This window comes from Pholis gunnellus (genome assembly GCF_910591455.1).
Source record: "Pholis gunnellus genome assembly, chromosome: 24".
NCBI lineage: Eukaryota > Metazoa > Chordata > Actinopteri > Perciformes > Pholidae > Pholis > Pholis gunnellus.
In genome coordinates, this window is record NC_136551.1 from 7,224,024 (window position 1) to 7,237,090 (window position 13,067).

The 13,067-nt window shown below is 43.6% G+C and overlaps 1 protein-coding gene across 1 annotated transcript; it reads right to left on the bottom strand.

Annotated features, from left to right (window-relative positions):
• Positions 1-464: 464 nt before the first annotated feature.
• Positions 465-12,860, bottom strand: mxra5a (matrix-remodelling associated 5a; the record flags this gene model as incomplete). Its single annotated transcript, XM_079185447.1, has 7 exons — positions 465-3,400; positions 4,571-4,897; positions 5,005-5,923; positions 6,849-10,847; positions 11,390-11,780; positions 12,352-12,481; positions 12,670-12,860. The coding sequence occupies 7 exons, from the start codon at positions 12,858-12,860 to the stop codon at positions 1,816-1,818; spliced, it is 7,542 nt and encodes a 2,513-aa protein (XP_079041573.1). The 3' UTR covers positions 465-1,815.
• Between the last annotated feature and the right edge of the window lie 207 nt (positions 12,861-13,067).

Here is a 13,067-nt window from a genome sequence, read left to right on the forward strand (position 1 = left end):
TCTTTCAGGCCAAATCTGCTGAACTAATGGGGGATTTCCTCATGGCTCCAGATGTTTCTTCTTTCTGGAAGATGAGACTGCAGCTGTATTCCCGGAGCGATTATTGCAAGTTTCTAGTCTTCGATAATAATGGTGACCTACTTCCTTCATCCAACATGCTAAATTGAGTATTCTCTCAGATCTGTGCTCTGCTTTCTAAGGACAGCTGAACAAAAACTACATTCGACTTTTGAACAATGTTACGAAAAAGTATATAAAGTCACACACGTCTTTATGTTTACTGAAAGTTTTGTGGTCAATGCTCCTATTCCAAAGTTAAATAAAAAAATATTCTCAGTTATGGATGTGTTTTATAGTACAGTGGCAAACATTCTTGAGTCATCATTTTCCAATCTTTTGCTTTCCCTGCCTCGCTAATAAAAAGGTTTTATTTTCGACTCTGAGCTTCGTAGAAACAGGTGGAGATGTTTTAATAAAATATGGGAAAATGACTATGCACCACAGTCTGTCAAAGACGAATAATTTACAAATGAGGACATTTAACCTTGATCAGCATTTTTCAGAAGCAGATTCAAAGATGGAGCACACTGCGGAGAGCAGAAACAATCAGTTATTGCAATATGTGGTTATGAAAACACAGAAACTACTTAAGATAGACATTTATGAAAAGCATTGGATACCAACTGATGTCTTTGGAGTAAAAAATACAAATAATCTGCCTTAAGAAATCTTATTAGCAACATACAATTCTGTAATTAAGTTAAATATTTCTTAGTTAGAAAATGTGTTATATAAATTACACAATTCTTCTGTCAGCCTCAGAAGCAACTGTACTATGTCATCAATGCAAAGGTACATGTACAGCTGAGGATGCTTCTGAGAGTGTGTTCACTGGTCAGACAGGATCGATGGATCGATTGCTTTAATGTGAAATACTTAGAGTGAAGCTTACAGAGGCAGATTCTGATCTCATTATGCAGTTTGTTCTGTAACTCTGTAACTGTTCAATATTATGAAGTGTTTTCCCATTTAGTAACGGTTAGGTCACATAGCTGACGCTTATTTGTCTATGTATATTTCATAGAGTAGTCGTAGGACTACTGTGGAGAGAACAGCAGTAGTCTTAACGTGATTTTTGATATTTTTTGTAGGAATATAGAGACACTTGATTTTTACTCTTCGTCCCATTTCCCTGAGTGATTTGAAATATACAGGAGTTAAGGAATGTGTCAACATATTTTAATTAATTTTGGTTTTATTATGGTGTCAACCAATCAGGCAACTACAACTATTCATCTGTGCCATCCCCTTATAGAATGAATATGAATTATTACTCATAAAAGGTAAATCATTCAGTAAAGGGTAATAGACTGCACAAAGGGACTGTACAAGTCATTAGCCTGAAGCTAAACTGCAAAGCACAACAACTGGTATCCAAAAGAAAAACAACAGCAACTGTCCATGAGCAGTAACTGTAAAAATGATGCAATGCAAAAAACACAGCCAAACTGGCCTTATTGTAGTCTGCTTCCCCACATGATTAACATTTCTTTAGCAAACATTGCTCAAAATGGGAGGCCCTTGATAATTCCCAGTGATGGGGATTGTACAAAAAATGATGTAAAGGGTAAACTGTGGTGCTGCAAAATAGCATCAAGGTTTTGCCTCTAAACAGCACAACTGCAGGTTTTAATCAACTCAATATTTCATCATTGTGGCAGCAGTTTTTACAACATTATGATCATAAAAAAACGTTTATCTAGGCAGTTGCTTGGGCATACAGTATGGCAATGGGCCATTATGAAGTGAAATTCTTCAAAACACTTGGAGAATGGTAGCTTTAGAGTCGATGCCTATGGCATTCCTAGCTGTGCATCGATAGACGCCAGCATCTCTTTGTGTCGGGTTCTGGATGATGAGGGAACCTTGTGGATGGAGGTACTTGTTCCCAAAAAGGCGTGGCTGCGCACTGACAGCCAAGCGGGTTTTATCAGGGGTTTCCCATGCTACCTCCACTCTTGGGATCCCAGTTGCTACACAGTTTAACTGAACAGCAACTCCATGTTTAGCGAAAACCACAGGGGGAGGGCCGTTGGTAATTCGAGGTGGGTATGCAATCACAATTACTGACGCAGAAAGCTGAGAGCTGCCGTACTCATTTGCCACTCTGCACACGTAGGAACCCCGATCATAGACTGATACTTGTTGGATGGCAAGTGTTCCATTAGGTAGAACAGCATATCGTCCAGCTCTCTGTGGCCTGTTGAGGACCACCCCACTGGGTATCGTCCATGTTAGTCTGAGAGGTTCGTCACTGGTTAGACAATGAAGCAAAAGTCTTTCCCCATTCACAATGCTGACAGGAGAGTTATAGCTGTTGTTGATCTCAGGCTTTCTCCCCGGGGACAATGTGATCATACGCTCCACAAGCCCTCGAGAATTACGCCCCAGACAGCGGTACATACCAGTTTCAGCAACAGAGGGGTTGCTGATGATCAAAGAGCCGTCAGGCTTGTGGAAAAACTTAGAAAACCGAGCACCACTATGCAATGGTGTGCCGTTGGGTAAGATCCAAGTAAGGTGAGGAAGTGTTGAGCCCTCAAAAGAGCAATTCAAAGTCATTGTATTCCCCACAGTCAGTGAAAGGCTATCTGTTTTGGAACCTCTAATTTGTGGACTCTCAACAACCTCTTTCACATCCAAATTGACCACAAGCTTGACCTCTCCTCCTTCATTACGAGCGATACAAGCCAGTTGCCCCGAGTCTGTCCTCTTGGCTGACCGGATTTCCAAGGTACCATTTTGGTGAACTGTCATTCTGTTGCTGTGGTATGGTGCAGGCAGGATCACATTTCCTGGTAGTACCCACATGATGCGAGGGGTGGGAGTTCCCTTTGCCACACAGTCCACCAGCTTCCGCTGATCCTGGACTGCGGCCACCTTGATGGCGTTGGCAGTTCCGCCGTTGATCATTGGAGATGTTACTTGGACCTCCAGTCTAATGACTTTATGGTCTTGTCCTGCATTGTTCCTGGACATGCAGGTGTAGTTACCTCCATCAAAACGCTGGACCTTTTGAACCACCAATGTCCCATCATCCAGGACCTGGTATTTGTCTAATGCAGGGGAGATCACTCTATTTGTAGGGGATATCCATGTGATGGTTGGCGTTGGTTCCCCTTTGGCATTGCATCTCAGTGTGACTGTCTCACCGTAGAAAACCCGAACAAACTTTTGGTCTTTATCCTGGATTTTTGGCGGGGAAGTTGCAGCCTTGACTTTGACTCTAACCTTCATCTCATCCTTGCCAAGTTGGTTCTCAGCATAGCAGGTGTAATCACCTTCCTCTGGCATGCCGACATGGTTGAAGTACAGCGTTCCATTGTCAAACAACACATACCTACATACAGTTGAGAGAGGGAAGGGGAGAAAGGAGATACTGATTTTTACACTTTGATGACTGTAGCTATCAGTTGAGAGTTAAATGCATTCATGTAAATTTAGTAGAACATTTATGAATTAATGCAATTATGAAGATTTGGACATTTGGACTTACTTTTTTCATATACAGCACTTTTATTACTGAAGAAATACTCAGCACAAGTAATAAAACTAAATCCCTTGTCAAGAACTGTATATCCACGTAATGAAAGTTGGTAGTGAAGTTCTTTGCATACTGTATCAGGAACACAAGTTCTGTATTTAATTCCAAGGCTTTTTTTAACAGTTGACAACAAAGGTACTATTTGATACTCTGTGAGCCTGTTTCTGTGATCAGTCAGCTATTATGTGTCAGAAAACAATGTGTTTGGTGGCCCAGCCTTGATAGAGTGAAAATAAATATTTACAGTATGTTGCATGTATCATGGCAGGAAACAATAAATCCAGTTGAAATACAAAGGAGTGTTTGTAATGTAACAGCACATGACAAAATTGGTTCTTGAAGTAATTTTCTGTAGAAGTGTAAAGAGTCATCAATCTTAGGTGGTCAGGGAATATTTTCCAATTAGTTATGTGGACATTATGTACATTTCTATTGCATGCATTTCTCTCCTGTGAGAGGGAACCCTCCTCAGTAACGCTTCCTGATGTTTCTTACATTTTTTCCCCATTAAAGCTTTTTCGGAAAGTGTTCCCTAAACCAAAGCGAGGGTCAAAGGGCATGAGGTTTGATATGCTGTACAGATTGTAAATGCCCTCGAAGCTAATTTGAGATTTGAGATATTGGGCTAAATGAATTGACTTGAAATTATGTAATTTAAGAGAGCAGCTTAAACTGGTTTTCTAACAGAAATCTTTATTGCATCGAATCTGTTCATGCTTACATTTAGACTATACTCTATAAAGTGCTGAATGAAGAGATGGATGTAATAACCAATTCACAACTAATTCAGAACTTCTCAAACATCCTTTTTCTTCTCATAAAGTCTTTTTTAATCATTCATGTCAAAAAACTAAAACCACAATCTCTTAACAGTTCTTTCAGTTGATTCAGCACCTCTGAATGGACCAATGGAGGTATATTTTAAAAGTGAAATTAAATTGAGTGTCACTATGAAGCAGCTCATACCTGCGACTGCGTCCCCAGCTGACACCGTCTCTTCGTTTGACTGGGTTGACCATGCTGCCGTCCGGCAGTGCCCAGCTGATCTCTGGGTTGGGGACACCAGATGCCACACAGTCCACCTTCAGGTCCCCACCGTACACCACCTCCTGATTGGATCTCTGCTGCTTCTGCTCGATCTTGGCCGGTCTGGTCAACACGTCGACCCGCAGCAGAACGTAGTCATCACCCATCTTGTTACGTGCCACACACAAGTAGTCACCACTGTCCTTGTCGGTCACAGAATGAATGGTGATAGTGCCATTGGGGAACACCTTTATCCTGGGGTCAAAACTGCAAAAATAATAGAAACAACAGCATTCAGAGGACATTAAATGTATGCATATATTTAAACATTTATTGCTTTAGAAAAAGGATTAATTTGCATGTACATTTGTTACCTGTACTGAGCATCCACCAGCTTCTTAGAGGGTGTCCTCCAGATGATCCGGGGCTCCGGCCCTCCTGTTGCCACACAGTTCAGCATCAGCCTCCCCCCATAGATCACATCTGTTCTCTGGGGGGACGACAAGGTGATACTGGCCTTGGCAGAGGTCAGATTCCTCCTTGTGCTCAAGATCACTGATCTCTTGCTGGATGCCACCGCGTTATTTGCTGAACACTCATATCTCCCAGCATTTCCCTGGCCCAATCCCCGTATGTACAGGGTCCCATTGGGAAAGACAATGAGGTTGCGTCCAGTAACAAACTGGGAAGCAGTGAGCTGCACTCCATCAGGTGTGATCCAGGTGATGACAGGCTGAGGGGCCCCTGTTGCAGTGCAGTGGATGTAGGCGGGGCTGCCCTCTGGGAGGGTGATGTTCTCACGTTGTGCCTGCTGAATCACAGGTGGCAACATGGAGACATAAAGGCGGACTGAGACTGAGTCGGCCCCAGCTGCACTGCTGCCAATGCACTTATAAATCCCTCTGTCTGTGTAAGTGGCCTGGCTGATCTGGAGTGTTCCGTTACTAAAGACGGCCACATGCTGCTGAGGGGCAACACCAAGTGGGGCAGCAGCTACGTGGACATGGTTAGGGAGCACCCATGTGACTCGAGGCATAGGGTGACCCTCCACTTTACACTCCAACTTGACTTTGTCACCGAGGTGCACAGGGATGTCTCTGTGCCGAGGCTGGAGGATCCGCGGATGCTGAGACAGGACCACAAGGTCGACCACCAACTTGTCTGTGCCGTACTGGTTCTGGACTGTGCAAAGGTACTGGCCCCCGTCCAAGGGATGTGTGTTCCTGATGATTAATGTACCATTTGGATGGACCTCAAACCTCTGGACCCTGGTGTTCTGAGCAATACTCGCCCCTGCATGAATGGAAAGACAGCAATTGTAAAAAAGACAGTGTTCTCTCAGACATACTATAAATATAAGGTGAAGTATTATTTAATGTTGAAAAAGACAAAAAACAATATAGTGTAGATGAAATGGGTGTATTATTTGCAGACTGTGCAAAAAGACAATACATTTGTGTGGGTGCCATAGCTCACAAACAAATGAACCATGTTCAAGGGGATACTTCATTCTACCATGACTGGTAGAAAGGCTTTGATCATCCCAATTAATACACATTAGATGGCTTCATTATCAGGGAGTGCGCCCTGAATCAGCTTTTAGTTGTGAAAAGATATTTTTTCCAAGGTGGAAAAAGATAGTACCATCAAAATGTGAGTGAATTAAACTAACATATATAATTATTTTTGATCAACCCAGTTCTTCTTGAAATTATGTTCATTCCACTGGTCACACAATACATGTCCAGTGGCAGGGCAGGGTGTCTTTAAGTAAAAAGGAGTAAAGGCGGATGGATGTTTTTTTAAAAGATAAACATGGTCTTTCCCGAACCTTAATAGTAGTATTTTAATTGATCTTATCTTAAATAGTTTATAGTTTATTTGCCAAAACCATAATTTGTCCCTCACCGAAACCAAACGTTGCACAGATATTGTAGAAAACAAATCCTAAAAATCTCCTGAAATGCACTGAACTTAATTTGGGATTTGTCAGCACTAAAGCAATATCAACATCAACATTCTGGTTATAGGTTTGATCACCACCTTTTTTTTTACCTTTTTAAAAAATAATATTGGAACTTTTTTTCCAGATCTATAACAAACATGGTACAAAGAGGCAACCTCTGGTGCTGAGAAATGAAGCCTACACGGCAATGGCAAAAAGCTTGACCTGGTGTACATAAAATACTGAGTTGTTAGGTGGTTAAGTCATACATACCACTAGCAACTTTAGTCCATGACAGGAAGGGCATTGGCTCACCCTCGGCCCTGCAGGGAAGCTGAGCATCTGTTTCAGCGTCCACAGTGAAAGTCTGGAAATTGCTGTTAGTTATTCTTGGCTTCCCTCTTGGAATAGATCCTTTTCCAGGGAGCTGGTGCCTTTTGGACACATCCTGAGTGCCTGTTGGAAGTCCCTCTCTGAATGGATTGGTTTGAATTGCAGCAATTGTTGGGGCTGGGGTGGCAGTCGGTTTGATTGACTGCCTGCTGGTCAATTTTAGGGCTGGGGAAGTTGGATTTGTGCTAATAAATAGAGCCAGCTTGTTGTCAGTTGACTGGGTTGCAGGACGAAAGTCTGATGTTCTCCTAGACTCTGATGTGATGGGTTGTGCTCGTTGGTCTTGACTGTAGTTGTCTGGAATGATGTTGATCTTGGGAGCCTCCTGAGTGATGGCCCTAAATGAAGTGCCCATTATGGCTTCTGTGGAAGATGTTTTGGGTAACGTGACATGTGACGCCACTGTAGATGGGATCACAACATCAGGCCTTGATGAAGTAGCAGAGATAGTTGTTGTTCTGATGATACTTGTCAAAGGAGCATCAAAGTTATTTCCTGTGTTCGCAGGTCTTTCAGGTAGTGTAGGTTTCTTTGTGGTAACCTCTTCTGTGTCCAAATGACCCCCAAGAGGCACGCTCAGTGTCGTAATCAAGCCACTTGAAGTGTATCCAGAGGTTGTCTTGATTTCATGCTCGATCAAGGAAGCAGCTGAGGCAAATGGGGATGGCAGCAGTGAAAAATGAATGTCCGTCTCCTTCAAAAGCATTCTGTCACCTTTTTCCGTGGGTGTGTATTGATAGTCTGATTCATTCTGCCTGACATCTGTTAGCAATTGCGTTAGAGTGTGAAAATCCCCTGAGTGTGGCATAGGTCCAAGGTCTCCTGTAGCGCTAACCTGTTGTGTCTCCTCTAAAGGTTTAACAGGTGGAAGAGGGCTGCCCGTAAACCTCTGCTGGGTGACTGATGTGATTTTATCCAAGAGCTCAGGAGGAGACACACTTTCTGAGATTTTCAGGGTTGTTTGAGAACTTGTCTTTCCGTGACCTACTTCTGGAGAGGCTGTTGGAAATGATGGTGCCGCTGATGTGGTTTTGAATAGTGGTTTGGCTGTGGGTTGATGGCTGTCGTTTGTTTCGGAGGGAGAAGCTGGAAGTGAGGAGAGTTTTCTGGCTGCCTCATCGTCATGCCTTAAGACTGTGCTTTCTTCATGACTCAGTATGCCTGATGACGCTGCTTGGCTGCCGCTGAATGGAACAGTGGTATTGAAATTGGCTGTTTTAACTTCTAATGGGTCTATTTTTAGCTGTGTGGAGTCAGTGGTCCGGAGTGTTGCTAAGGGAGCATTTGCAGGCGTGGTGGCAATAAACTGGGTGGGTTTAATCAGCTTTTGCTTTCTTTTGTTTGGCTTTCTCCGACGACCCCCATTCTTTCTCCTGGAGTTAGGTTGTCGAATGCGCGGGGGGAATCGTCCTTCAGACCCCCTCCTTGTAGTGGTGGGTACTAGTGTAGTTGTTGGAGGTACTTGTGTGAGCATTGCTTGAGATTGCAAATCATCAAGTGTTGTATCCTTTGGATGAGTCAACTGTGATGTTGTGGCAGTCACACTAAGATATTTTCCATTTTCCTCTTGGCTTGTTTCTGATTCATTGAGGTTGACCGAAGGGATAATTTGACTTCTCCTTGAAGATAGTTCTCTGTCATTAATAGAGTTGGCACCAACATTCGGTCTGTCCATATCCTCTCTTCTCTCCGATGCCTTGGATGCATCAGCTGTTTTGACCCCATTAACATCTGTATTTGTACTTTGGTTTTCTTGTAGAGTAAATGTACTGCTGCTGCTTGCAGTGTTTGTGTTGGCCTGCCAGAAAGTAACATCGTGTAGGGGAACAGATGTGGTCTGCTGTGGGAGGAAAAATACACTGTTTGAAGTTGTGTGTATATCCAAATTTGTATCTTGGACTGTGTGCTGTGCATTGTCTAGAGTCTGTGTTGTGTGTGGATCTGCTGTACTTTGTGTGTGCTGACTGTTTGATGTCATATCGCGTGTATTATGTGTGGTGTAGCTGTTAGATGTTAAGTATGTGCCTTGACCTTCTGTATTATGTTTATTCGTTTTCATTTGTCTATATTGTGTTGGAGTGATTGGTGTTGTAAAGTAATCGTGGCCCTGCACAGTCATGCCATCTGAAGATCCCTTAATAGTAACTTGTGACTGTGTTGCTTTCTCTGTCTGTTTCCTCTCTGTTGTATGCTGAACTGGGAGTGGTGTCACGGTATTGTGAGCATTTCGATCCCTAATCTTAGCCAGAATATCAGCCCATTTCTCTGGGTCTATTTTACTCTTTGACATATTAATCTTCCTCCTGCTGTCAACAGTGTTCTTCCTGTCTTCAACATGTGATCCTGTTGGTTTTTGAAGCACCGGTGGCCTCCGCCACCTATTCCTCGATGGATGGACGCCCCTCCTGCCAGGGGCCACGATTCCTGGAATTCTCTTCCTCAAAGGATCCAAGCGGCTCATTGGAGCCCCGACCTGAGTAACCTCAATGTCCCCTGATGCCTCCTCTGCATCCTCTATGGGGACTTTAATCTGAGTGTTCACCCCTGACACTGACTGAGGTCTTGTTGGCAACTTCCTCAAAGGCCTTATGAGCCCTTTGCGCCGGACAAAAGTGATTTTTGTAGCCAGTGTATCCACACCATGAGGATTAATGGCGATGCATTTATAATAACCACTGTCCAATAGCTGAGTCTGTGGGATATGTAGTGTGCCATTGGAATAGACCAAAGCTCTAGAGGAGTTAGCTTGGAAACTAACTATGTTGCTGTTCGGTAGAATCCAGTTAATTTCAGCATCAGGAGAACCAGATGCTGTGCAAGGCAGGGAAAAAGGGTTGCCAGCAAATCCCTCGATAGGTGTAATTGAGGCGTCCTCCCCTGGGGGAGGGCTAGAAGATTCCTGCACTGTCAGATGGAATGGCATGACAGCAAGGTCTCCATCAACCTTTGCTATACAGTAGTAAATTCCAGTGTCTGCGTGGCTGACAGCTTTAATGACCAGCCGTCCATCGCTGGACAGAGACACCCTGTTGTCTGGACTGCTGTATGGTGCCTCCACCGTAGAGCCGTCTGGCAAAATCCAGTGGATGACTGGTTGGCCAGAACTGTGCACATTGCAGTACATTTGACTCAGATTTCCCAGGATAGCACTCAACACTGTGCTGGTCGTGTTTGTTGGCTCAATCATGACCCATGTCCTCCTCTCTCTCCGCACAAGCTCTGTCTCAACTGTCTCCGAGAAGTCCGTGCTCAGGATCAATTTTACCATCTTGGCTGATGATTGAAGTCTGTTCAGCTGAAGGTTTGCAGATGTCTGCATCAGCCATGCCGGCTGGGCCATCATATTAACTTTAACACCTGTGTAGTACTGGGCATCCTTCTCAGAGTCCTGTCTGTACACATAGATTGGATTTGGCTGACTTCTGAGAATAATCCCCCTTTGCAAATGGGCTGGCACATTACTGTAGTATGCGATAAGCCTCCACAGTTGCTCATACTTTTCTCTATCAACAGGGCATTCAAGATCCACAGACACAGTGATGTTGGAGGCCAGCTGGAGCTGGTTGACCTGCTCCGAGTTGATCTTGGTAAGCACTCTTGGCTCGCCAATACCACACTCCAGATCCACCTCATTCCCATGTTCGTCGGACAGGCCCAGGGAGATGTTCCCAAATGGTTCCCTGAAGTCCTCTATGGTCATGACCTCACTCTCGACGTCAACAGGTGGCGAAGTCCTGTGAGGAGAACTGATGACGGGGCTGCTGCACACCAGGTTCTCCAGAGCCTGAAGCTCTTTCCTCTGGAGGTGCCTGGGAGAGGAGCACATGGGACACAGCTGGCCACCGGGAAGGGCCCTATCCTTTTTACATTTCAAGACACCTGGAGACAAAAACCACAAAGCTCTCAAACAAGACCTTGAAGTATTCTTGGATTAACATCTTTGAATGTTCCAATCTATAACAAAATTGTAGATAATGTATCAGGTCACTAGTCTTTAAAGGCTCAACAATAAGGAATTCCTGCTGAAAGAGTGTGGAAAAGAAAAAAGGTACTTTTTGCCCAATCAGGCAAGTGTTCAAAAAGAATGAAACGCTTTTTTCCAGACCTGATTATTAAAGGAGTGAGCCTTCTGATATATTGTATTGTTGTTTCAACACTGTATAGCATTTTGGTCAACTTTTATTGTTTTAAATGTTCTCTATAAATAAAATAAACTTGAAAATACTGATACTCGCGAGAAAATGGCATAGAGTAAAGACATAGTTTATGACAATTTTTACTTGTCCAATAATTATATAGGGACAAGTAAAAATTTACTTTAGGCAAGTAGATTGTTGATGCACCTGCACTTAAAAACATTAAGGTTGAACTCTGTAAAGAAGGTCTAAATCAAATTGCAGTGCGTAAATTAAAAGTCTGACCTGGAGAAGTTTTATCCCATTCATGGAGCCACCTCATGTTGCAGTCGCATATCCACGAGTTCCCATGGAGGTACAGGTTCTCCAGCTGTGGCATGGTCGCCACCAGCCTGGAGGGCAGTGATGTCAGCATGTTGTCTGACAGATAGAGGTGCCTCAGAGTGGAGACGTGGAAGTGGCCCATCAGGGTGAAGGTGGTGAAGGTGGCTGGGTGCAGCTGCTGAAGCCGGTTGCCTTCCAGCTGTAGCAGCCGCAGGGAGGTGAGGCCCTGGAAGGCGTCTGGGTGGATGAACTCCAGTCGGTTGTGGTCTAGGTGTAACCTGGCCAAGGCCCAGAGACCCTGAAGGGTGTGTCTGTTGATCTCCTTCAGCTTGTTGTAGCTCATCTTCAACATCTAAACCAACGAGCAACAAGGAGAAATAAATCATCATGAGTAATGATGACATTATGATCCCACATTTTCCTCAGATGAGACACGTTATGCTGAACCACACATTTGGATATTTAATGTGCTAAAGCAGACATATTTTTTATGAACTTAATATAGCAACAGTGAAAGTTAGAGAGTATGAAATTGTGTGTGAATGTTGTATGAATGTTAGTTTAGGGATACAGAAGCAAATTTGTTGGGCCTTTTCTTTTTAAATGAAAGCTTTAGCCGTTGCTGTACCTGGTCAGTCAAGAAACACAATGGAACCATAGTCAAAGGGCTGGACACACACTTAAATGTGTTTTAAATGTGGTGATGATAGCACTAAAGTTATAAGTTGTATTTTAAAGTTAAAGTTAAAATACCATTATCTGGTCAAATCAACAGAGCAAACACTAATGGGACCTGGCTCACACAAGGAAACTGATGTAGATCCATCATTGTGGTTCAGTGTCTTGATAAAGGACAGCCAATATTCATTCATGCATTCTTTCTTTCCCAGGTAATATTTTCATCGTGTGTTCAGCCGGTGTACCTGCAGTGAAGTAAGATCCTTGAACACTCCGTGGGGTAGACTGTGGATGTCGTTCCCATGGACCATCAGAAGCTCCAGCTTCCTAAGACCAGCCAGCGATTTGTCTGTAATCTTATTAATACTGTTGAACCTGAAACAACAACACCAAGGTGGGCGGTAAAATAAACATTAAACCCATTCATGAGAAACAATACATGAACCTGGGCACTGACATGACAAAACGTTAAATCCCTTTATTGTACTGCATTAAGAGTGTAATCCAATCACGGACAGTGGAGCAAAATAACAGGCAACGCTGAGGATGCAAAAAGGACTGACCCCAGATTCATGCGTTCCACGTCTGTGGATACAGCAGCTGGGATGGTGATGAGGGAGCGGAAGGTGCAGTGGAGCTCAGCGGGCTGGGGGCAGGAGCAGGGTCGGGGGCAGGGGGCCGAGGCAACAGGGGGCAAGATCATCAGCACCAGCAGAGTGTGGAGGACGCACACGGCGGGGGGGTCCATCTTCATTCAAGGGAGGAGCAGCTGCCCGTGTAATAACTATAGTAACAATATTTTGTTATCAACACATGACACATGCTATTATTATTTTCTTCTTCTTCTTGTTCTTCATTATTATTATTATTTTAGCGTTTTAAAAATACTTTTCAAGGAAAGAAATGCGACAGAAAATGTAAAAACGGGTTCACATTCATGATTCTTGTGAAAATGAAAGTG